At 35.7% G+C, this 23653-nt stretch overlaps 1 protein-coding gene across 3 annotated transcripts in view; it reads right to left on the reverse strand.

Moving 5' to 3' along the window:
- The window catches only part of POT1 (protection of telomeres 1), a 62326-nt gene extending 38902 nt beyond the window's left edge, over positions 1–23424 (reverse strand). The window contains exons 1-8 of one of the 3 annotated variants that reach the window (XM_066550661.1): positions 23032–23424; positions 22307–22390; positions 18785–18918; positions 14162–14234; positions 12727–12818; positions 8517–8627; positions 6626–6673; positions 5349–5463 (exon numbers count right to left, since the gene is read on the reverse strand). In XM_066550661.1, the coding sequence (XP_066406758.1) occupies positions 5349–5463; positions 6626–6673; positions 8517–8627; positions 12727–12818; positions 14162–14234; positions 18785–18907 (562 nt within the window). In that variant the 5' untranslated portion in view covers positions 18908–18918; positions 22307–22390; positions 23032–23424. Of the gene's footprint in view, positions 1–5348; positions 5464–6625; positions 6674–8516; positions 8628–12726; positions 12819–14161; positions 14235–18784; positions 18919–22306; positions 22391–23031 lie in introns of those variants that run through there. The other 2 variants (XM_066550663.1, XM_066550664.1) reach the window with 2 other exon arrangements.
- Positions 23425–23653: the final 229 nt, after the last annotated feature.

The following is a 23653-nucleotide window of genomic DNA, read 5'->3' on the forward strand; positions in this document are numbered from 1 at the left end:
AGAAATAAAATTTTTCCTACAGATACAAAAACCTTCTGTATTTCTATAAAACTAGTACTCTTCTTCCTTCCCAAGATTCAGAAGTTGCTGAGATGACTCTTTTCCACTCCCACCAAAGGCACAAGGTCCACATACAGTCTATTTTAACATTTTATGATAAGAATGTCAAGAATAAACTTCAGTCACTGGCTGACAAAACTGCAAGTATTTACTACTGTAATCCAAAGACTGATGTATTTCTTTGGGTACGATTTCTAGAGGTTAACTTAAAAGATCTGTTGCAAATATGAGCAAAATGAGCAATTAAGAAGAAAAGCCCATATGGTTCATCGATTTACAATCCTTTGGGGATGCAGAATAACATGCTACAGTGCACGGATAAAATCCAACATCACAATCAAGGGGAAATAGCAAAAACATTCCACATTAAAATTGTGGTTACTCTTTGATGCTGTGATTATGCAAACTAGTCAGCTTCATACATGTGCAGCTGCCTATTTAATGGTAGAACTTAAACACACTACCTCAATTGTCTGTGTAATTAGCATAATCATATAAGACACATAATCATCCTAGTCAAAGCAGTATAAAATAGTACACTTGCTTTACATAGCCAGGGAACACTTTCTACATAATAGAGGTTCAGTCTTCCATGAAGTCTTCTGTGACTTCAGTCTTCCATGCCTTACTATCACCTCAAAACATCCCTTCTACAAACCTAATTACAACAGAGGTCTCTTAGAACGAAGCATAAATACTCATTTTTTAAATGAAATCCTCATTCAGCGAAGTCCTTTCTGAAGGTTAAAAATAAAAAGCCACTTGTCTTTTCCAGCTGAAATGTGGAAATTGTTTCCTGTTTTCCACAGCAGCATTAGAGATCATTGAATGAATTCACTTTTCTGAAAAAACAGTGAGTCAAACTCTACACAAAATTGCTGAATTTATATTGTTTTGTTTAACTCTAGGACATTATGTAATGTCATTGTTCACACTTGTGATTTTTCTCAATATACTACCCAAAAAAAGCATAATTCCGTCATTACCAAGCTAATAAATAAATAAATAAATAAATAAATAAATAAATAATGGAAGTTTACATATTGGAGTAAATTTTCCCTTACTAGAGAAATTAACTCGATTTAAAAAACCCACTGATTTTTTTTAAAAGAGAATTTTTACCACTGGTAGATTTTACTTGCAATAACCTGTCTTAAAAATATGACACAAAGGATGCACAGTTCAGCAAATTTATATGCTACAGAAGAAAGCCTTCTACTTTCATAATAGATTGTCTCAGTAAAAGCACCGAATTTCAGTGCTTCATAGCGCTACACAGAACTTCAAACTGCACCTACCTTTTTTTTTTAATATATTTGATTATTAGGAAGAGGTATTCTCATTTAGGCTTAACATCATGTGAGGAACCACCTGTCAATGGACAGCTACCTATGCTGGTAACACCCCAGAATTGGTGTTACAAAAACAAGGAGACATAACTCATGTTTAATTTAAATTAAAGTACAGAGTGATGGTCTGCATACATTTTACACACTTTTTATACTCTTTCAGCTAAGTCCTTATTGCTCTTTAAAAATACAACTGCTATAACTTGTTAACAAGTTCTTTATTTTATTTCATAAAAAATTTGGTAATCAGTAGAAGGTTGCACTGTCTGCATGGAGAATGCTGACCGTCAAGCTATACAGGTCCTTTAAATAGTTTTGAAATAGGAATCCCTTGCAGCTCTGTAAAAGTTACTGAAAATCTAAAATTGCCTCCACTATGATAGTCTAGGTTCCTTCTTCAGGTTACAACTTTTCCTTCATAATGTCACAGCATTTCCACTCTTTTTACAGAAATCTCTGTTATGCTGGCTATTAGCATGAGCAGAAAGCCAGCATTTCTCCACAGCGTGTTCAGATAGATAAAAAAACCACAAAAACCCCACACTCCACAGCTTCATGTACAAACTCATTTTTCAGTCATCCTAAGAAAATCAAAATTGCTAAAAAAGCTTTCCAGATTAGTAGTTATTGATATTGTAGGACCAACAAGTTGTTTAGTATTCACTGATTAAAAATTTATTGTAGTTCTAGTGAGGACTTCAGCAGTTCCTGACAAATATGCTTGTATAAATTGTTAAGGTGGAAAGCATCGATCTAATTACACATCCCCCTTTGGGCAATCACATATTTATTCTTCAATAACATTTAGTAGAAAACCCACTACCCTGAACCAATAACTTCTCCTTTCCAAGAGATAAAAAAGGTTTTGGGCAATGTTGTTAGCAGTCAGGGACTCTAATTAAAGACTGCCTTCTGTTTCTTTTATTTCAATGCACACAAAAAAGACAGATTATTGTAGCAAATTATTCTCTCTTCAAAACAAAATGAAACATTTAATACTGTTTTCAAGAATTATTGAGGCCATTCAATACACAAGTGTCTGCACTAACACCAAACAGCTGACCCAGCTAATTTACCATCTATATTTCAACAAGACAGGAAAAAAGAACATACATGTGCACACAACTCCTATGTGTGTATATATACATACATAAAAACATATGCTGCAGAAGCCCAAAACAAAATCTCTGAAGAATCAAACTGTTTTACTAGAGCTTGTTATTTCTAAAATAATAGTGATACACTTTAGAGATACAATTTGGCAACTACCAGAAGCATCTGGCTAAACAGATGTTTCAATGCCAGCATCATGTAATCTCTAGATCAAAGTAACTGTAGATTTCTATTAACTATTTATTATTATTATTATTATTATTATTATTATTAATTCCTTTAGATATGTTTTTATCTTTTATTTATCTTCTATATTTTAAGATAAGAAAGAGTGATTATTTTAAAAAGAAATGCATATAAATCACTGTGAACAGAAAGGAAAACATTATTCTAATCTCTAGGGATCCAGAAATTAAATTGCTGTCTTTACCTCTGCAACAGTTTTTATTATCTTCTGCAAAACTTATATAAATCCTTAACGTTTTGATTCAGAAAAGAATCCAAAAATGGTCTGAATAGGTTTGAACAATACTTTGAAGGAAAAACTACTGCAGATATCACTGAGTCTGCTGCCTCACAAAAGGATGCCACAACATTCTGTGATGGGCTTGCTTCGCACTGTAAAGTTGGTTTGCTATTACTTGCTAAAATTGACTATTGCAATTCAAGTTGACCAAATGGTATCATTGAAATTAGAGCTCATTTTTCAGCTACATAATTTAAACAAACTCTGGGCTGTTTGATGAACTTGGCTCAAGATCAAATAAAACTTGAGAACAAAAATAAAACTCTGGGCTTCAAAAATTCTTTAAGAATCTGATTTGATTCTTAGTCTGCATTTTAGGCATGTAGAACTGTTGACCTGGAAGTGGTCAAGCTTTTTAGAAGTGTCCTTTCCAAAGTTGCTATCCTTTATTAATTTTGATTCTAAGAAATATTTTGTAAAAATTAAATAGTTACAATCTAAATGAATGTCTAGGTAGGGTAAAATGAGATTTTAACTGAACATGTGACATAAAAATACACTGCATGTATCTATGAAAAAATGCTAGATGGAGGTTTCCCCAGAAAAACAGAACACTAATTCTATGACATTGTTAACCAGCAGCAAGGATTACTCTTCATTCTCCCCTGCTTTATGGAAAATACTGACCAGTATCTACATGAAAAAAGAAGGGCTGGGGAAGCAGTAGGTGTCACGTTGTAATGTCCTAAAACTTTCATGGTCAAGCACATAATCTCTGTAATTGGGCACTACAAAGACGGAGGCTCTTTTTTCCTTCTATTTACTTACCTTTTCTTTTAAATATCAAGGTTAAGTACTTGAGATATCCTTAAGACTAAGGGAGGGAGAGAAGAGAATATAATCTTTGTTAAAAATTTAAAATATCCTAAACTATTGGGGAAGGAAAGTTAGAATATAGTTCTGAACACTTCCAGCAGATCTTCTATCAGACAAAATCCCATCTGTCTCTTGTATGAGGCAAGACCCAAAGCACTTTCTTGGGCAGTTTTCAGAACTCATGAAGTTCTCATATACTGAGGTGTCAAAATATATGCCCCAAGCAAAAGCATGCTTAGCTAAAACAACTTTCTCTGTAAGAAATGATTTATGAACATACTGAAAACTCATTTAATTCATCAGTGTTTTAACACTCACCTAATGCAATAATGGCAATGAAAATGATGAACTTTTAATTATAGATTATGTAAACCAACAAGACTAAATTAGGTACCAGTCCAGTGGTACCCACCTTCAGTGGGAACACAGTACAAAACCTCAGACTTAAGCCTTAATATGTGTAAGAAGGAGCAGCATCATTTACCTCAGGGCATATCTATACAGTGAATAAAGATCCTAAAGAATCTACATGTGGATAAAGTACAGTGGCCATGCTTCCAGGGGGCATCAGCTTGAAGCTACATGACTCTTATTATTACAGTGTCAGACAGAGAATGTATTTGTGCAGGACTGGCTCAGATCTAAAGCAACTGCAGAATTTTCTGACAAAAATGAGCCACTTCATGCCCTGACAATGCAGAACAATCATCGACCATTTTGTACCCTCCCAAGCAAACATCACTCTGGATTGTGCAAAAAACCAAAGACCAACACTAAAATATTGGACTGATTAGTGAGCATTTTTACTCAAAACCCCAAACTAATTAGAACTGTATTAGAGATTTTCATTATAAAGTAGCACGCGAATTTACAACTATCGTCATAAATAAGAAATATCAGATTGTGTTCCTGTTCTCCAGTGATACTGTTGGGTTATTTTAATAATGTCAACTGAAAATAGGGAAGACATATCAGGAAGTTATTTATGACATTTTGGAAAGGACTAGTTGCTAAACAAATAATCATTTTCCCTATTAAATTTCAACTACAGAAATTGAAGTGATTAACTTGACAAATAACTCAGCTGAAAAAAAAATCTCTCGCAGACAGATTCAGAGACATGCTACTTTGAAAGTCAGGGCATTTAACTTCACATTTTTACATATCTGGAAAGAATGGCTGCCCTAATGATTTTCAGCAATCAGTGCTTGTCTAATTAAGATGTTCCAAGTCCTCAATTCCCTGAAGTCTTGTTAAAGGAGCTGGACAAATTATAAATCTCTTTCTTCATTTGCTATCTCCACCAGTCTGCCTAAACTGGCTGATATCTCTTATCTATTTGTTTTCTTGTTTCCTTGGTATTAGCTGGGCAAAGCTATGGTCAAAGGATCATGTGAATTTGCTGTTCTGGTTGATTTTGAAGAAACATAGTAAGAACAGTTCTGGCTGGAGGACATTTCAAATCTCTTGAATATAGTACATACCAGTTCCTTTGCTAATATATGGAGGCTTGAAGAATTTCACAACGCCATACAAGTTCACTACAGTTCCATCTTTAAGATGATTCAGGGGAGTATACACATATTTTGGAGCAACAGACTGAAAAGGCATGATCCAATAAAGGAACAGAAGAAAAAATTATTCAAACATTCACACAGAATTTTGTCTCGTAACATCATTAATCCTCAGACATATTTATTTAATCTTAAAAGAAGAAATAAAGATTATCTATTTTTTTTTTGTATCTTATTCACTTGAGACTAAGAAAGGACTTTTAATTTCTTTCTGTGATTGCACCTTTCTTACAATAAGCCAACCAGTTAACTGAAGTAAGTTTCAACACATGAACCAGGTGAGTAAAAGTCATTACAATAAAGAACAATGAAAGACAATTTTTTACTGCTTCATTTATACATGTCCATCCAGACGACTTTTTAAAGCACATATATAAATAGCTTTGTATTTCTGCTTGGCAGTGTCACTGCACAGAATCCTTGTCTTGGGCTGGTGGTGGGGGGGTTACCTCTCACAGCCACTGCACACATCTCCTGATTAAAATTCCACAGCTGCTGGAGGATTAAAGAAATTAAGGGCTAATTTCTACAGTATAAGGACTATTCTCCTCTCATCTTAAGGTTGCTGATTAGACTCTTTTAAAGAATAAGAGTTCTCTCAAACTGATTGAAAACTTAGGTTTTCAAGTACTATACTGAAAAAATGAAACAGTAAATAAAAATTGAAAACAAACTCTATCACCATTGGTACTGAATCTTTAACATCATGATAAAGAATACTAAAATTTCATAAACCAGTTCCTCTGCTTTTAAACCACTATTTCTTGTAGAATTTTAAGTCAGACACATAAGGGCTTGTTCCAAAAAGAAATCAAAACAAATGTTAAAGCCAGTATTGGAAGTCTGATTTTAAATCAAAGGAAGTTTCATATTTCATTATTTCTTTTTACAACACAAGCATACAATCTTGTTTAGACCAATAGTTACCTTTCTAATTCAAATTTCCTAAACCAACATGAAATCCATTTGGAGATCGAGATGGGAACTGTACTCCAAGTTTAGAAAATGTACTACTTCTTTCATATTTTATTTTGTGTTCCAGGTATATTATTTGCAAAAGTAAAAGCTAAATGACGGCTGGGATAAGCATATGGAAATAAATTAAACTGGAACAAAAATGAATTCCACACCTTATTAACATGCAGTTAATCTCATGTGATTTAAAAATATCCCAAATACAAACTCACCACAGATGCAGTTTCTGAAGCAGCAGTTGTTCCTGGTTTAGTGTAAATCTGTGGAGAAAAAATAACAAACTTTCTGATTAAAAATTGAAGGTACTGGAAATATAACAACATTTGATAACTTTAAAGCAAATACAACACCATATAGAAATACAAACCAGCCCTACAGACATTTTTGCTGTACCTGAACAATATCTGAATCTAGTAAAATTTTAGCTACAGAAGAAAAGAAAGCAGTGTTTAGTGCACTCACACTCATACAAAAGGTATGTATTTATACCATGTATTCATTCATTCAAAAAAACACACACATTTGCTAAAGTCACCCATTTGAACACGTTAGGTCACATTAACAGAGTAGCATTTGAAAGCTGGAGGCCACAAATTTAGAACTACAGTTGCTTAACATAGACCTTAAATGGGTTTAAGGTTTTGTACATAAAGATGTATATACATGTCAATGCTTAGAGCAGATCTATTCTCAGTGACTTGTTATGTTCCTTTGGGAGAAAAAGCTCACCAGAATGGGATAAGCTTTATTTAAAGATAGTTCCTAAGCTTTTTGAGCCTTATTTATAAGCCAGACTTACCTTCAATGTGAAGTCTTTTAAAGAACTAATCATGGAGATTTGATGTAAAGCCAACACTCTCCACTCTCTGTGAGGAACACAGGGCTCAGCCACCACCCCAATGCCACAGCCCAGCCTGGCTGCTGGACACAGAGCCCCCCTGTCACAGTTGTGCCCTGCCTCAGCACTGCCCACTCCTGCAGGGATCTGTTTTTGCTCTCCACCTCAGCTGCACTCCTGAAGCTGATTTCACTTTGAAACAGCTGAGTAAAAAGTTATGACTGGGGAAGTGAAGCCCACAACAAAGTCTGCTCATTTGTATTAATGTTAAGCATCCAGTATGTGTGTCACCAAACAAAGTGCCACAAGCTCCATTCTGTGGTCAGTGATGAGATAAACACTTCAGCACAACCCAGGCATTCAGGGAGCTGCACAGTGTCTTTGGGATTAGACTGTATGTCATGAGGTCTTGCCAATACTCAGTTGAAGGCCTGGAGTAGTTTCTAAAATATAGACACTTTTAGTCTACAAACACCTATTCAGACTCGGGGCAGTTTTGCTATCCATGATCTTCAATGAAAAATATTCTTTCTACCTACATATCATCATCATCAACAGAAAATGAATGCCATGAAACAGTCTGCACTATCATTTTAAATAATCTTGTTTCTCACTGAGCTGTGTGGCAAGTTTTAGTTACCTATAGAGGTCAATACCAGAACAAAAGTGCCTTTCTGAAATTAAAAAAAAAAGTTTTTATTTTCTTAGATTTAGTATTTAATTAGACATGTTCAGATAAAACTAAACAGAACTATGTGAGAATAGTACAAAAGAACAAATCTTTTATTCAGGACAAAAATGTACAATTCTCTGTATAAAATTTAGATTATAGCAATCCATGTATTTGAAAGGCAACAACTAATGATTTGAGTTAAAACAGTACAATCTCATAGACCAGAGACAACTAAACATTTTAGACCAGAGATCACTCTTGCACCCTCTACCTTGTCTGAATTATTGAAATGTGTTATCACAACAGTACTTTAAACAGCTCTGGGAATCTATATAAAGTCAACCATAGTCAAATTCTTGCACTCAACAAGTAGAACTTTACCTGAAAAATAATTTGGTTAGGGCTAATATAAAATTACATGTGCACACACACAGAGGAAACATGTCCTATTTCCTGATGAACATGGTAAATAATCTATACCATTTAAGTTTCACATAGATTTTATTGGGTTTTTTCCTATTATAAAGCAAAATAAATGCATCTTGGAAATTAAAAAAAAAAAAAGAAAAAAAAAAGTTGGGCAACCACATACATAAATGGTTGATCCAGCTTCTTCAGACACTTCCAGGTGACAATCATGTCTAGCATCCTCTCTCTCTGTAGGCAATTTTATCACCTTGAATCCTGCAGCTATGAAGGTTTCCTATGGGGACAGAGCAGTAACAGAAAGTTATAGAGATTCTAACACATGCTCTATTTTAAGACTATATCGTGAAATTTCACCCTAAAGTCTCAAGACACTGAAGAAACAAAAATCCTGAACAAATTTTAAAATCTGTCTTTGAGTTTCCCAATTTAGTTCTTCTCCCCATGGAATTTATATTTACAACAAATGTCAGAAAGTTTTTCTTTTTAATTCTGCTGAAATTTTCACACTCATGATGCTACTGTAACGGAGTGCTATTTTTGAAAAAGCCTAGGGAGGAAGATTCACACTGAATAAAGCAAAAGAATCATTATTCTTTGAATACAATGAAGGCTGACTGCTTTCTGTTTAGTTTAACCAAAGTAAAAAGAAATCAGAAATCACACATCAGACCAGCAGCGATAAACCATTTTTTCTTAGAGCTTCCTTCCCATTGAATTACAAATGTACTTTTAAGAAACTCTCCTATAAACTCTGTTTTGGCTGGACCAACAGTGTCCTTAAGGGTTAAATAGGTAGGTCAATCAACAGGTAAGCTTCTGGTAGCAAAAGAGACCTTAAAACATCTCTGGCATCACTCCTGAGATTCTGGCACAGAAAGAAATTATAACTCTATTTTCACTTTGGTACAAAGTTCCTCAGACACCACAAAATGAAGAAGAAAAAGCGGATTTAAAGGGTACATGATTCAAGTCCCAGCAGCAGCTCATGTTTTTAGCAGCAACCTCACCAAATCAAAAAGAAAACGAAAAGGAAAAAGCAAAAAGGAGGAGAAGATAGAGAATACATTAAATATCTTTAAGTAATCAGAAGTGATTAAAAAAGCTATCTGATACAATGTAAAGCTCCTTTATAGTCAGCTTCCTTGCTATCAGAACTGCTTAGCAGGGCTGTGCCAGTGTGCTCCATTCCAATAAACATGTTAGACTTGGAACTCTATTTCTATTCAAGCTTCTACCAAAAGCACTTCCATAAACTTTTACTGAATAACTTTTCTTCATGTATTTATTTGATTACAACAAATAAAAGAGTATTCTGATTGAAGCTGACAGTTTTAGCAAATATTGCACTATGACAGCACTTTTTTTGCTATTTCAGCAATCTGACAATGCTACGCTAAATGATTTAAGATCCAAAACCTTAATGTTTTGTGCAAGAAAAAGAAAGGCATCTAGATTAAGTGACAGTGATATATGTAGTTATTAAAACATTGGGGAAAAAATTTCTGCAGAAAACATAAATTTAATCAGACAGCTTAATTCACAATGAAACTACTTAGGACACGGTGATTTTCAGGTAGTGTCACAATGTACACTTGGACTAAAAAGTAATATATAAACCTAGAAGTAAGCCATACTCAAAGCTAAATTAAAACATGTCAAAACAATTAGAACACTCAGTATTCTCTGCACTTCTAACACGCTGTCCTACTAACATACATGAAAGTTGTTTCATTCTTTCCAGATACAGAAACACACAAATATAAACTTCAGCAAACTCCATTACTTTTGCCAAAATCAGGTGTTACTATGTGTCTTTCCTTTCACTGTTAGGTGATGCTACTCAGAACGTTCCTTCAACAGTAAAATCACCCTTTATCTAAAAAGCTATACATTATTTCCAATTCAGCATTTTATTAGAATATAGAGTGAACAAGATTCTGAGATATGGCTGTTGGGACAGACTGGAGATCTGTACAGGTAACGTCTCTTGTCTTCCTTCCTCTTGCTGTGTCAGAATGAACTTCAGAATTACAGAGACTCAGCCTTTTAACAAGCTGATGTGGAAGAATGGCCACATGACAAGGGCCACGTTCTGGACCAAGAATCGGGAGGATGCAGCTAATCTGGGTCCCTGCACCTGCAAACACTGTGTCCTTGAGCATGGCTGTGGTACAATAACAAGCAGTGAGAGAGACATGAGAAAAGAAAGATGTAACCCCTAAGGTATGAGGAAGAGCTGAAATTGTAGTATAGCCAATAGATTGCTTAGTTTGCAGAATATGTATGAGCTTATTACTTGTTGTGCATAAAAGTTTGCTGCTCTCTTCAATAAATGAAGCTTGCTAAACACTCATATTGAGCGGCCAAGTTTCCCTCACCGCGACAAGCTGATAAGTAAAATTTTCTGGAGTAGTATTAGGTCATTAGTGATTACTCTCACGTAATATATATGCCATACGTAGCACCACATTAAACAAAAAACAAAAACAAACCTCCTCTCAAAGTGCAATTTTCATGAGAAAAAGACAGCACTAACCTCAAAATCTAGTTCTACAAGCAGAAAGAACAGATATATTCTCAGATTTTTTACAAGTTCACAGTCAACTTTGACAGGTTGTGACTTGCAGTTTCTAAACACGCAAAAAAATTTTACTAATATTTGTTTGCTGCTTTGAAATTTAATGTTATATTAGTTTTCAAAGTAGATTAGTTTCCATCTAATCTTTAGCTAAAAAGATCTTGTAATTGCCTTGGGAATCAAAGCTATTTACTTAAATTGGTGGATTTTGATGTCAACGGAAGTATATTGCAAAAATAAATTATGAGATTCAAACAACATTTTTAAAAGGCAAAAAGAAATTCCATTTCCCTCATTCAGAAAGTGTGAAATACAGGAAATACAATATTTTTCCTGATGGTTATTCTGTTACAGATCAAGAAGACTCTCAGGAAACAACATGGTCACTTACATTTTTTAGAAATTGCCAGCTCCTCCCCCTGGCTACTTTAGCTAAAGTTCTTACAGTATTGAACTTTAGGAAGATATGGTATGGATCTTAAAAAATACTAAAATCTGAAATGGTATGCAGCAAATAAACACTACCTTCTGGATCTTACTGAAGCAATTCTTTAATGGCTAAAAAATGGAGCATTTTTCCAAACTCTGCTAGCTTCAGAAATCACCATTTCCTTATATTCATATTCTTCCAAAATTAAAATCTCATTTGAGACATGAGGGAAGCACCATGATGGTTCAGTTCACTGGGGAAGAACAAACTGAAGTTCTAGCACACCTTGGCTGTCTAAGGGTTGCTGCCTGTGGGTTGTAGCTTCTAATTCAACTCTTTAGTAATGATCTTTTTATCTTCTAATTGCTGCTCAGTGCCCTGTTCAACATTTGTATTTTTATCAGGACAAAACTGATTTGTTCACTGAATTTAAAAAGATTCTGCACCTTACATATTTAGCAAATTAGTTCAGGAACTTTCCACCCTGGCTTCCCCATCAAAATTGAGAATTACATGGAATTGAGAAATCTGTATAAAGATTGTGATTTGCCCAGAGACGTTATGGATGCCCCATCATTGGAGGTGTTCAAAGTAAGCTGGGATAGGGCTTTGAAGCAATCTAATGAGGTGAAATATGTCCCTGCCCATATCTCCCTCCCTATGACAGGAGGGTTGTAACTGGCTGATCTTTAAAGGTGCCTTCCAGCCCAAACTATTCTATGATTTAATGTGAATTCATACCACAAATGAAAAAGCTCTAACATGAGCTTGTAATGCTTTATATTCTAATTTTAATTTCATATTTGGCTAATATTGAAATATCAGTAAACTGATAGGCAGTCTTATAAAAAGACTGAGGTAATTGTTTTTATCTTGTTTTCTTTCTTTAGTGATAAACAAACTCACAGGCTGACTTGTCTAAGTCTTTTCCTGGAGCTAATCAAAACAAATTTCTACTTCTGACAAAGCAAGACACCAGCACCAAGTCAGTAAAAAAGCCCTGTATGCACAGTTTTGATTTTTTTTTTAAATCTTTTAGTGTAACTGTCTTTTAAGTGAATTTAATTATAAAATATATCTTATCAAAATGTGAATATAAATGGGTGACTTCTCTATTATCCATATTCATGATCCTTTGCTTGCTAGGTAAACAGCACTGATAAAAATAATTCCTTTTTTTCAATATTAGTGTGAGAAAGAATTTATATAAGCAAATACTATAGATTTGAAGGGACTGAACAGACTATTTCCAGTTTTAGGGATAGGTAGACTAAGACAAGACAAGACAAGAAGTTGACATACATCTGTGAAAAACAATTCCTAATCCAAGAATTTATATCTATATATGTTTTGGTGGTTTTTTACCCCATGGCGTATAATTTTTGCACAATCCTCTGCCATTTTTCCATATATGAAAACATTGATGCTGTTGATCTGAGAACACAAGTTATCCGAATCTGGAGGAAAAAAAGCAAAAGTGATTCCCATCACTATACCTTCTCCAAAACATAACAGCAGTAGAAAGAGGTTTACAAAACAAGTTGATCTACAGTCTAAATTTTTTCAATTAATGTACAAACAGGAAATGTGCTAACTGCAGGTATATTGCTCAGTATATTCTTCATAAGAGGATTAAAATGAGTGTATTGTACACCAGTGTACAATTAAACAGAAATGAAAAAGATTTCCACTTGGATAATTCAATGTGTAGTGTTAGATTAACGATAGAGCCTATTGTAGAATCTAATATAAACTGAAGATATTCTAGGTCATAGAAATATTAATTAATAGCCTTCCAGAAGGACTGAAGCAGAAATAATGTTATTATTTTTAGAGTTTTCTACTTTTTACTGTTTCAACGATTTAGATGTGCAAACTTATGTTTCTACGGAGAATGTGCATGAACTCTCCTCTCCTGAACAGTCACTGAAATCAGCAAGACTCAGGGAGGTTAAGCATCCCTTTGAGAAACCTGGAGCCAGCAGGGAGGCTGACTGAGGCCCCAACAATTCCATTCACCTTCCATTCCATAACACCAGGCACAGGCAGCAGCACCAGGCAGCAGCTGCAGACCCCAGGCTGGCTGCTCAGGAGTCAGGAGGCTCAGAGGGAACACATGATGATGTGCTCCCTAGCCACTGTAAGGAATAAGCTGAGAATGAAATGAAAGAAAAAGGGAAAGTTCCTTGAATCTAAAAGACCCCTGACAAATGACCTCCTCCACCTTCCTGACTGGAGGGGATGATAAACCTAAGACTTAAAAGGAACATATTACTTTTTCATATCATTTCATATCATGATGAACAATTCAGGTGTTTCAAAGTGCTAATCTAGGTACTGGTATTTAAATACTTGAGTAGTCAGGTGAAATTTCCTTTTCTTAAATGCTTAAATTAAAACAGAATGAAACACAAATATTTTGCCATTATTCAAAATACTGACCTATATTAAAGGTGCCCTTGCAAAGTATATGCTATTTATATTATGTGATAACTATTATGTGTGCAATTTTCTTGGTCCTTCTTATGATAAGCAGTTTGAAAATACACTATTAAAGCTATACATATAGCTAATACATTCCCAGGACAGTCTTTTAAAAAGTTAGGCAACAAGAAGTCTACTGAAATATGAAGACTGCATTGGTTCTATTAACTTACCTGGCATAAGTTTAAGATAAACTTTTTTTTTAAGAAAATGAACTGTTTTAGAGATTATTTTAAATCTAACATTCTACTGAACACAAAAGCAGGAACTACTGATGTAGTACCATAAATTAAAAATATATACTTAAATGTAGTACCTTGAACAACAATCTTGAAATAGTCTGTTCCATCTCTGAGTTTTGTTAATGGGTAGGAAAGAGTAACTATTCCCTACAAAGCAAAAAATAAAATAAAATGTTGTGAACTAAGACTTTATGCCACTAAGTAACTGCAATACTGATAACAGCTGAAACATCTGTAAGATAAAAAAGGCAGAATTCATGGAACAAGCATAAATTGGCATTTACATTCTTAACAAAAAAAAGAAAAAACAACTGCTATGGATAGCAACAAAAAGCAACATTCCTGAGATATAACAAAGCAAGTATTACATTGTGACCATGGTCACAAGGGTTTTCAGGATGAAGAAGAGATGAGAATGTTGACTCCATGATCAGAAGGCTTGATTTATTATTTTATGATATATGTTACATTAAGGCCATACTAAAAAGAAATAGAGAGGAAAAGGTTTCTTCAGAAGCTAGCTAAGCTAAGAATAGAAAAGAATGAATAACAAAGATCTGTGTCTCAGACAGAGCAAGAGCCAGCTCTGCCATGAGTGGTCAGTAAATCCAAACACCCACAGGAGACCAATCCCAGGTCTACCTGTTGCATTCCACAGCAGCAGATAACCATTGTTTACTTTGGTTACTGAAACTGCAGCTTCTCACAAGGAAAAATCCTAAGAAAGGATTTTTCATGAAAGATGTCTGTGACATTACATGACAATATTATTTAGATTCCACTGACCAGATGATAAACTTAAACAATAAAACAGTAGCTATGGAACTATTCATATAACTTTTAGTAGTTACAAAAATAGCAAAAAGACTAGAGTTTTAGGACAAAAGTGGAAAGACATCTAAAGAGACAGTGATCAAAATCTTAAGAGATACATGTAGCAATTCCTCCAAAAACATTGGCAAAGGATTACAACATAAATGTCAGAACAAAATCTCAGTCAAGATATAATAGATGCATATGAAGATAAAAAACCTTCTGTGGAAAAAAAAAATACAGCTGTGAGAAGAGTATTACAACGTTTTGAAACTGTCATGTCCTAATTGCTTGGTAATAATACAAATGCTCTAAAAGATCCTATGATTTAACAATTAATTCAAAATACTCTTTTTTATTGTAATGCTGGAGTTACAATGAAGCAAAAATCAGCAACTTCAGTGATATTAATATCTCTTTGGAATCTACATATCTAGTTAGAAAGAGTGTATCATCAACAAAAAATGTCAGTCACATGTATTCTTTAACAGAACTGCAGATAAAGCACTGTAACCTTCTCAACGATAAAACCAAAACAAAAAAGTTCTATAAAGAATAATAAAATTTTTGAAAACAGACTCTGCAAAATGCTTAAAAAATGACACAAACAGCACAAAAATAGACTAAAAGGTTTTTGTAAAAAGAAAGTATGATAATATATCTATAAATGCACCATTAAGAGGACAGTCAGGTAAATCACAGTGATTTTACAGTACACATATTCAGTGGGAAACTTGACTTAAATGGTAGCAAATGCTTCTTAAACCAAATCAAGATAAAATATGCAGCAGGGAATTGTTACTCCAGAGGCCTTCCAGAGTAAAATCTGTCCTACAACATGCTACCTGAGGAGTAATCCAAATCAAATTCAGCAAGATTTTACTATCTGTTTTATAAAGAAATAATATCACTCCACAAAACCTCAGCATTATTTGCCAATTCTGATTTCCAAAATAATTTGATAATTTAATCTCCTTAACAAAACTCATTAGTCTTCTCTGTGAAAAGCAGGAACTTACCTGTTAAAACCAGAAAGGTTTCTCACTTGTTTTCAAAATTACAGCTTTGTTTAAAATGTTGCTATATATATACACACACACACACATATATATATATATATATATAATTGTTCTTGCTGAGATTGTCTTGAATTGTATTCACAGGTAAACAAAAGGCTACAGAATTTTGCTTGTAATAAAGTCTTTGCAATGAAACAGTCATCTCAGGAACACTCAACATTTACATACATATTTTTTTCTTAGTAAGAAATTTCGATCTGCACCAGCACACTATTTAAAAGTGAAACTTATTAATGTGATAGTGGTTGCTTTTTAACCATCTTTATTTTTTATTTTTCCTTTTACATCCCAGTATCTTCCAAAGAGTTTTCAAATTCTGGGACCACATTCTTTGCTATAATGTTTTGGCCCCTCCACTTTCCTTTGTATCTCAAGCACCTACACTATAGTAGGTGTTAGTACAGTTCTGTTCCCCAGCTACTACCCATTTCCTCATACTGCCCCACTGCCTTCTCCCCATGCCTGAAACTCTTGAGCTCCAAACTTCAAAAGAACCCACCTTAGTAAAACTTGCTCAAATTGGCTCTTCTCTCACAAATTCTGCACTGCTTATTGAGCTCAGAGGCAGACTTTTTCCAAAAGGGTTTTTCCAAAACCCTTGACATTCCATATGCCACTAGACAGACTCTCAAACCCACCCCATACAATTCTTCTGCTGCATGTGTCTCCTTCCTTATAACGCCTCGCTCCCTCAGTTTGGTTCTGTAGCTGATTTGGCAGCTGATTTTAAGGTTTGGTTCAGATTTGCTACAGCAAAACAGAGAATTATGAACTAAGAGGAGAAGGTATCATGTTTAGTTAACAGACTGAGGAGGTACAAACATTGCTTGTGCCATTTTTCCACAAATTTGAAACTTGCAGTTTTCAAAGAAGTATCAGGAAGATAAAAACGCAGAAGAATGAAAGGACTGAGGCACACAAGTCAGACAGAAGCATCCCAAATGTTTTTTGTGGCTTTTACCAGAACACAGCTCATAAAAATCCTCTTCTGCCCTTCCCTCCTTGTCAAAGCAGGACCTGATCCCTATTTTGGCAGGTCTAGAGTGACAGTGTGCCACCACTAAGATAACCTAACATCTGTGCATTCTAAGGTTCACTTCAAGCTCAGCCTGCAGAACTGGATTTTCCTTCACATTTAATGGTGCATTAGCACCAGCTTTATCAGCTCTCCAGTTGTGCTGTTTATGCCAAGCTGTTTTAGCCACCTACTAATCCATGTCAGCAGCAGCATGAAGTTCTCTTAACATAAAGCAGAAGTCTGAGAAAGACATTCTACACACTTTGCCTTTCACTGCATATATGCTTTAAATCATAGTCTGGTAGTAATTACCCTGCTTTCCAAATGGAAACATATATTTTGGCAGAAATATTTTCTAATTTATAATGCATTTTTGTTTCCTTCACCACTTTCTTCTGAACAAGAATCCCTGTTCTTCCATGTCAGGACTGCTTGCAGACACAGTTCTTCAAAGCAGGAAGGTCTATGTATTGTGCAGGTGAACAGGGCCAGGAAACTGCCCCCTGAGGAATAAACCCTGTTTGCTAGCAGCAGTGGCTATTGACATTTCCATTTGTTCCTTTACAGGACCTGAGGGAGGCTGAATCATTCTCAATCAAATCACCTCCTACACCACTCAACTGCTGCCTGCTTCCAAACAGAGCAGTTCTGCTCCTTCACTATACCGAAGTGCACCACTCCCAGCATCAATCTGACACCACAATGATCCAGTGTAGAGTGACAGCAGAAGAAAATTATCCTCTCTCCAGCAATATGGATGGTCTTCTGCCAGTTTCCTTCTCATAAATGGACTCAATCACAGGGTCACATAAGCACTAGATTTGGAACTGAGAATATACAGCTGTGGTAGCAAAAATGTTTCTTTCGGATACAGAAAAACAGATCAGTTCAGCTCATATTTTTAAAATGTTTGTGCCATTTTTTGAAGGATTCAAGACAACTTATGTTTTCTACAGAACCAAATTTTCTTAATTCCCCCCCTCCCTTTTTTAATTAATAGATTGAAAGAAAACCAGGTTAATGCTGATTTCCTGATACATAAGCATCAGAGATGCCTAAAATGATTCTCAGAGCCACAGACAAAAAAAAAGTTAAACAGGATAGAAAAAGACCACACTCAAGAATTGATGCTGCATTTTACAGAGAACACTTGTTTTAGGCATGAAAAAGGTTATTTCTACATTTCATTACTATAGCAGGATTGTACTTCCAATCTGAAATACATTTGGGATCACTGTCAAATATAAGTGCACACTTGGTAATGATAAAAAAGACTAATTGTGTTTTGATGCTGGTAGTTGCTACAAACAACACTTTTCATAAAACTGGATATTGTATAATTTCATACAAAAGGAGAACTACTTTAGAAAGCTTTTTAGTTACTCTGAAATCTGATCTTTAACAGGATTGGGGTGCTTATTACTATTTTTTTTAAACAAAATACCACTTAACCTCCCCCCAGTCCCTCCATTCGCAGCAAAACATTCTGCATATTAATGTGTCTTTAAATTGGTCCACTGCTTAAAAACTCTGAAAAGAGAAACTCCTACAAAATTTTAGTCTGATAACGTAAGAGAAAGGGACAGGACTGTGAATCAATGAAGGTAATAGCAACATGCAGTGAAGCTCAAGGTCATAATTTTTCACTGCTTAAAGATATGCAACAGATGAACACAAGGACACACAGTTGCAGAATGTCACCAAGTGAGATGGAATATGAAAGCACCTTGCTAATGTAACAGGAGCTATTTCAAAGCAAGGCAAAATTTTTTTACTGGTCAGCTTACCTGAATGTATTTGTTGGTATAATCACACCCTTCTTGCAAATGTTTTAAATCCTCCTTCTGCAAATGGCTTGGTAGTGGAGTCTCAGATTGTCCTTCAATGATCTTCAGCAATTGAACAGGCATAGCTGCTTTATCTAAACAAAAATAATGAAAAGAGTCCTGAAGCTCCTAATTTTGTTCAAATTAAGAGTTACTAGAAGTTGCATCTTACTCAGAAGGGGAATATTTACCAATTTCATAACGAGAGAGTTTAATTATGTAAAACTAAGCTTTCAGAAAGATTAGCCTCATCTCTTAGTACCATACACAGCAAGAACAAAGTAACATTTCCTTGGCAAAACAACCATCCAAATTACTCAATTTTTCAAACATTCCAAAACACCATAAATGGCAATAAAATAGTATTTTACATATAAATAAATAGAAATACATATAAATGCAAAGGGCAATGTAAACAGTGATAATATTTTATGTACAGAAATACAGATAAAAAGCGCGCAAGACTTTGAATGACTCCTTCCCCAGCACAAGGTCATGGACAAGCAGCCCATATTCAGTTTTTTTTCCTATATGAAAATTTGACTGCAAGTAATTAAAACATTTTTCATTTTAACTTAAACTGAACAACAGATGCTTATGCACAGATTAAAAAAATTTCATCAATGAATCAAGTAAAGAAAAAATAACAAAGAAAATAAGAATGGTATCTACAGATGCTGAGCATGGAAGGCACTCAGAACAAGGTAAGAAATGTATGACTGTGTCATCTCTGGTCTGCCCTCACTGTAACAAAAGTCAATGAAATAAATTACTAGTGACAGTGCTATAATGCTGAGAATAGGGGAGAGGAAGAGTAGTCTATTGCAGTGAAGTTACACATAAGAGAAATAGAAAAAAGTGATGTAGCGGTAAGTAGCTATTGCTGTATTTTTTCATTACATTGTCATCTCATTTCTTCTGGGGGTATCTTTGTCTTTGCAGTATAATTTTTATTTCAAGTGCAGTATAATTTTTATTTCAAAAAAAGCTGCAACATTATCAATCTTCTGTTTGCAGTAAGTTTCAATAAACTAAGCAAAAAACAATTTCTGTTTTCTGAAAGTCCAGATGGCAGTATTATAGCCACAGCCCTAATTTCCAACAGTTTTAGCAATTTTTATGCGATAGTAAAGAACAGAAAAGAAAGTATTTCCTATAGTTTTGAATGGACACAAAAACTTGGTAATCTACTCAATAAAAGCTTAAACTACATTTAAATTACAGTTCAAAAGAGCTTTTGCAGTGCTATGCAGACTGAATTCCTACAAAATATTCAGTTATAATTAAATGGAATTGGGAAACCATTGCAAAATAAAAGACCAGTGAATCATAAGTTAACACACACAGGTGCAGAAAGCAAAATTATACACACTCTTTTAAAAAGTACCTTATTCTTCAGAAAAATCAAAAATCCACTTTATTGTTACTCCAGAATCCAAAGATATCAGACTTCACTAATAACTCGTGACTATTTCTCTTGTTGTGAGCAACCCTTCTTTCTCCTTCCCCATTTACAGCAAACTCCCCACGGCTCTTATTCTTGTCTAACAGATATAAGCAAGAAGTCACAGTAACTCATGACATGTCAATAATATACTTTGGTTTGAGGGTGTCTCAGCTGTAATGGCACATATAGGGTGACCAGCTTTTGTTTTTTCCTAGTTTCCAATTCACATGAGGAGCAAGGAGGCAGAAATGAAGTATTATGAACTGACCACAATCGCCATTCTGTCCTCTGCACTGCTCAGGGGGAGAAACTGGTAGAGAAACTGGAGTGGAGCTAAGCCCAGAAAATGGGAGAGGTGGGGGAAAGGTCTTTAGACTTGTTCTTATTTGTCATTATCCTACCTTGGTTTGATGACCAGTAAGTTAAATTACTTTGAGTCTCTTTTGTCCATGTAAATGGTGAGTGACCTCCCTGTCTCAACCTGCAAGTTTTTAGTTGTATTTTCTCTTCCCTGTCCTCCTGAGGGGAATGATAAGAGCAGCTTTGGCCGGCACCTGTCTTCCAGCCAGGGTCATCCTATGACAGCACAGAGCTGGGAGGTACAGCACCAGACAGGTTTCAATTTCTCCTTGAGCTGAAGCAGAAATAAAAGCTTGCTACAAAGGTGCAGATGCTGTTCCTGCTTTGACTAGTGAGGTATTAGAAGTTAGAACTTCTGTAAGATGTTACTAAATGAAGCTAAAAAATGCCTTTATCTGTATTTTTTCAAACACACACCACAACAGCAGTGTCATTAGCTTACCGGCATTTCAAGTTTCTAGTGAAAAGAGCAACTGGAAGATTTACACAGCTTTTCATTTCAAAGTATCTACTTCCCACTTTATTCTAGCAGACTGAGAAGCTGATCTATTCCACCGACAAAGAGTCAACTTCAAAGTTAATCAGCAATATTGATCTTCACCCAGCAACTGTATAATGAGCCAGGGAGATATACAACATAAGAGATTAACTATTTTTTTATCCTGTTTCTATCTGTTACACTACTTCAGCAATTAAAAATAGATTTTTCTGTTTGTTTTTTTAATTTTCCCATGAAGATGTCTTAACAACACACAGCATTGTAAATAACATTCCAGTTGAAAACAAGTGGAATGTTTTTACAGCTCTTAAACTCCTACATATATAAAACTAAGGTTATGTGTTCTAACTGCTAATCTCTGAAGCTTTCAGATTCTTGTTCCTAGCAATTAAAAACCAAAGATATGAGTATCCAGTTCTAAGAGTTATGAAAGTAAATTTTCCAAAACAAACTGATAGAGTGTTGGCTTTCAAAATCCACATGAAGATATTGTTAGTGCTGTCCTTGGTGTTCCCAACTCTTCTGGAGAGCAACTCAGTGCAAGTAAGTCTGTCAAATACCTTTGTTGCTCTCAAAAGCCTGACAGGAATAATTCCAAGTTGAGCCTAAGAAGCCCCCAAATGGTGTAAAGAGAGCTATACATAAGGATGGATATTGAAAAAAATCCCCAAACAAAACCAACAGAGACTGCAAGAAAGGCAGACAGCAGCATGGGACATGCCTTGAAGAGGAGTGAAACATAACACATACACAGAGCAGAAAGAAGATTGTGAACTACAAATACCTTTTGCCTTCCAGTAATTAAAGTGACAGAAATTTGTAGAGTGAGCAAAGAACTTCACAACTTTAGCAAAGAAATATATGAAAGGATGTAGACTGTTTAAAGTAGACTATATACTGTATATAGGATGCAACCCACAATTTAACACCCCAGAGAGAATGCAATATGCACCACTCAATTGAAACATAACACTGAGCATGGCTATGGTCTTAACTCTTATGTGCTGCTCTGCCCTACCCTTGACATTCTGCCTACTAAGTAGAAAATTTAGTCCTTTCTCTACTAGCAAGAAACACTTCAGTCATACACAAAAATTACATGAAGAGAATAATGTCATTTTGGGAAACAGAAGTGAATAAAACACGTGACTATGTGGACTTCTGAAGGAAACCTCACCAAAGTCTCATGAAGAATGAAGGAATAGCCAAGAGCATCAGCATCTTACTGATGTGGTCAGTCAGTGGTAGATATCTGAAGGCCCTGTAAACACAAATACTAGTCAGTGCAATATTCAGGTATAAGAAGTAATTGTCCAAAGTTAAAATGATTATGAAGTAAGTTATGCTTCATTATAAAAGCACAGACCTGTGTAGACCAGCCATTCATCACACATTCCCACTATATTTTATGCAACACTTTGTCATAAAAATGAATATTTGCTGCTTGAACAGAATAGGCAGTACAGAACTACTGCAAACCCAATGTGCCATCACAAGACAAAGCTTCTGTTATACAGCAGTCTTAATGAAATCAAGAAGACCATCAGTGAACAAAGTGTGTAGTCTGTCTAGAATTTTTTCAAAAGTCTGATTTTATAATAAATTAGTTCCTCAAGAATTCTCAAGAGGTGAAAACATCTTGTCAGATTAACTAAAACAGAAGGAGAAATCAAGTCAGTAGCATGACACATTCCCTCAGCTGCAAGGCTTCAGCTTGCCCTTGCTGAAGAGCATTTATCTTTATGGGAAGTATGTCCTTGGCTGTTCTTACTCTTAAGAACAAGGTGATACTTAGTTTCCTTAGAATACAACAAGACTTCTTACGCAAACAAAATTTCCTTTATTGAAGATTAAAATTTACTTGTCTGACGTTGTGCAAAAGAGACTACAATCAAACATTACCTGAGGAAAAGGGATTCTTACACAGCCATTATTATCTCAACAGCACTTCAGCTCTAGAAAGCAGCATTGAATCCACCGCAAAGCAGCGGCCTCGGGAGGAGAGCGCTACTCGCAGATCCCACACTTCACACGCTATGAACTAATCGCTTCAGAAAGTCAATCCACCAGCTACAAGCAGCCGAGAACTTCAGAACCAAGCCCATCAACACAATTACCAACAGTGTTTACTCAGTGCCTGGAAAGAAACTTCCAAAGCCGTGGAGCACCGTGCGGGGACTGCGTTCCCGGAGCAGAGCCGGTGTGCAGGGCAGCTGCGGGCCGGAGAGAAGCAAAGCCGGGCCCACAAACCCGCTGGTCCACGTGTGCCGCCAACCCCGTTTGTCCCAGCCCTTATCCCAGTCCCTGTCCCGGTCCTCGGTCCTGTCCCGGTCCCTCTCCCAGTCCCGCCTCGCCGCCTCCTGCGCCACTTCCGCCCTCCCCGCGCTCCGGCCGCGCATCGCGCATGCCCAGGCGGCGCGCGCACGCGCAACGGCGGCGCCGGGCACACCCGTCCTGAGGGGACAGGGATAGGGACAGGGACAGGGCCGAGAATGGGAACGGGGACGGGCTTGCACCCACTGAT

The sequence above is a fragment of the Molothrus aeneus genome, chromosome 5 (genome assembly GCF_037042795.1).
Source record: "Molothrus aeneus isolate 106 chromosome 5, BPBGC_Maene_1.0, whole genome shotgun sequence".
Taxonomy (NCBI): Eukaryota; Metazoa; Chordata; class Aves; order Passeriformes; family Icteridae; genus Molothrus; species Molothrus aeneus.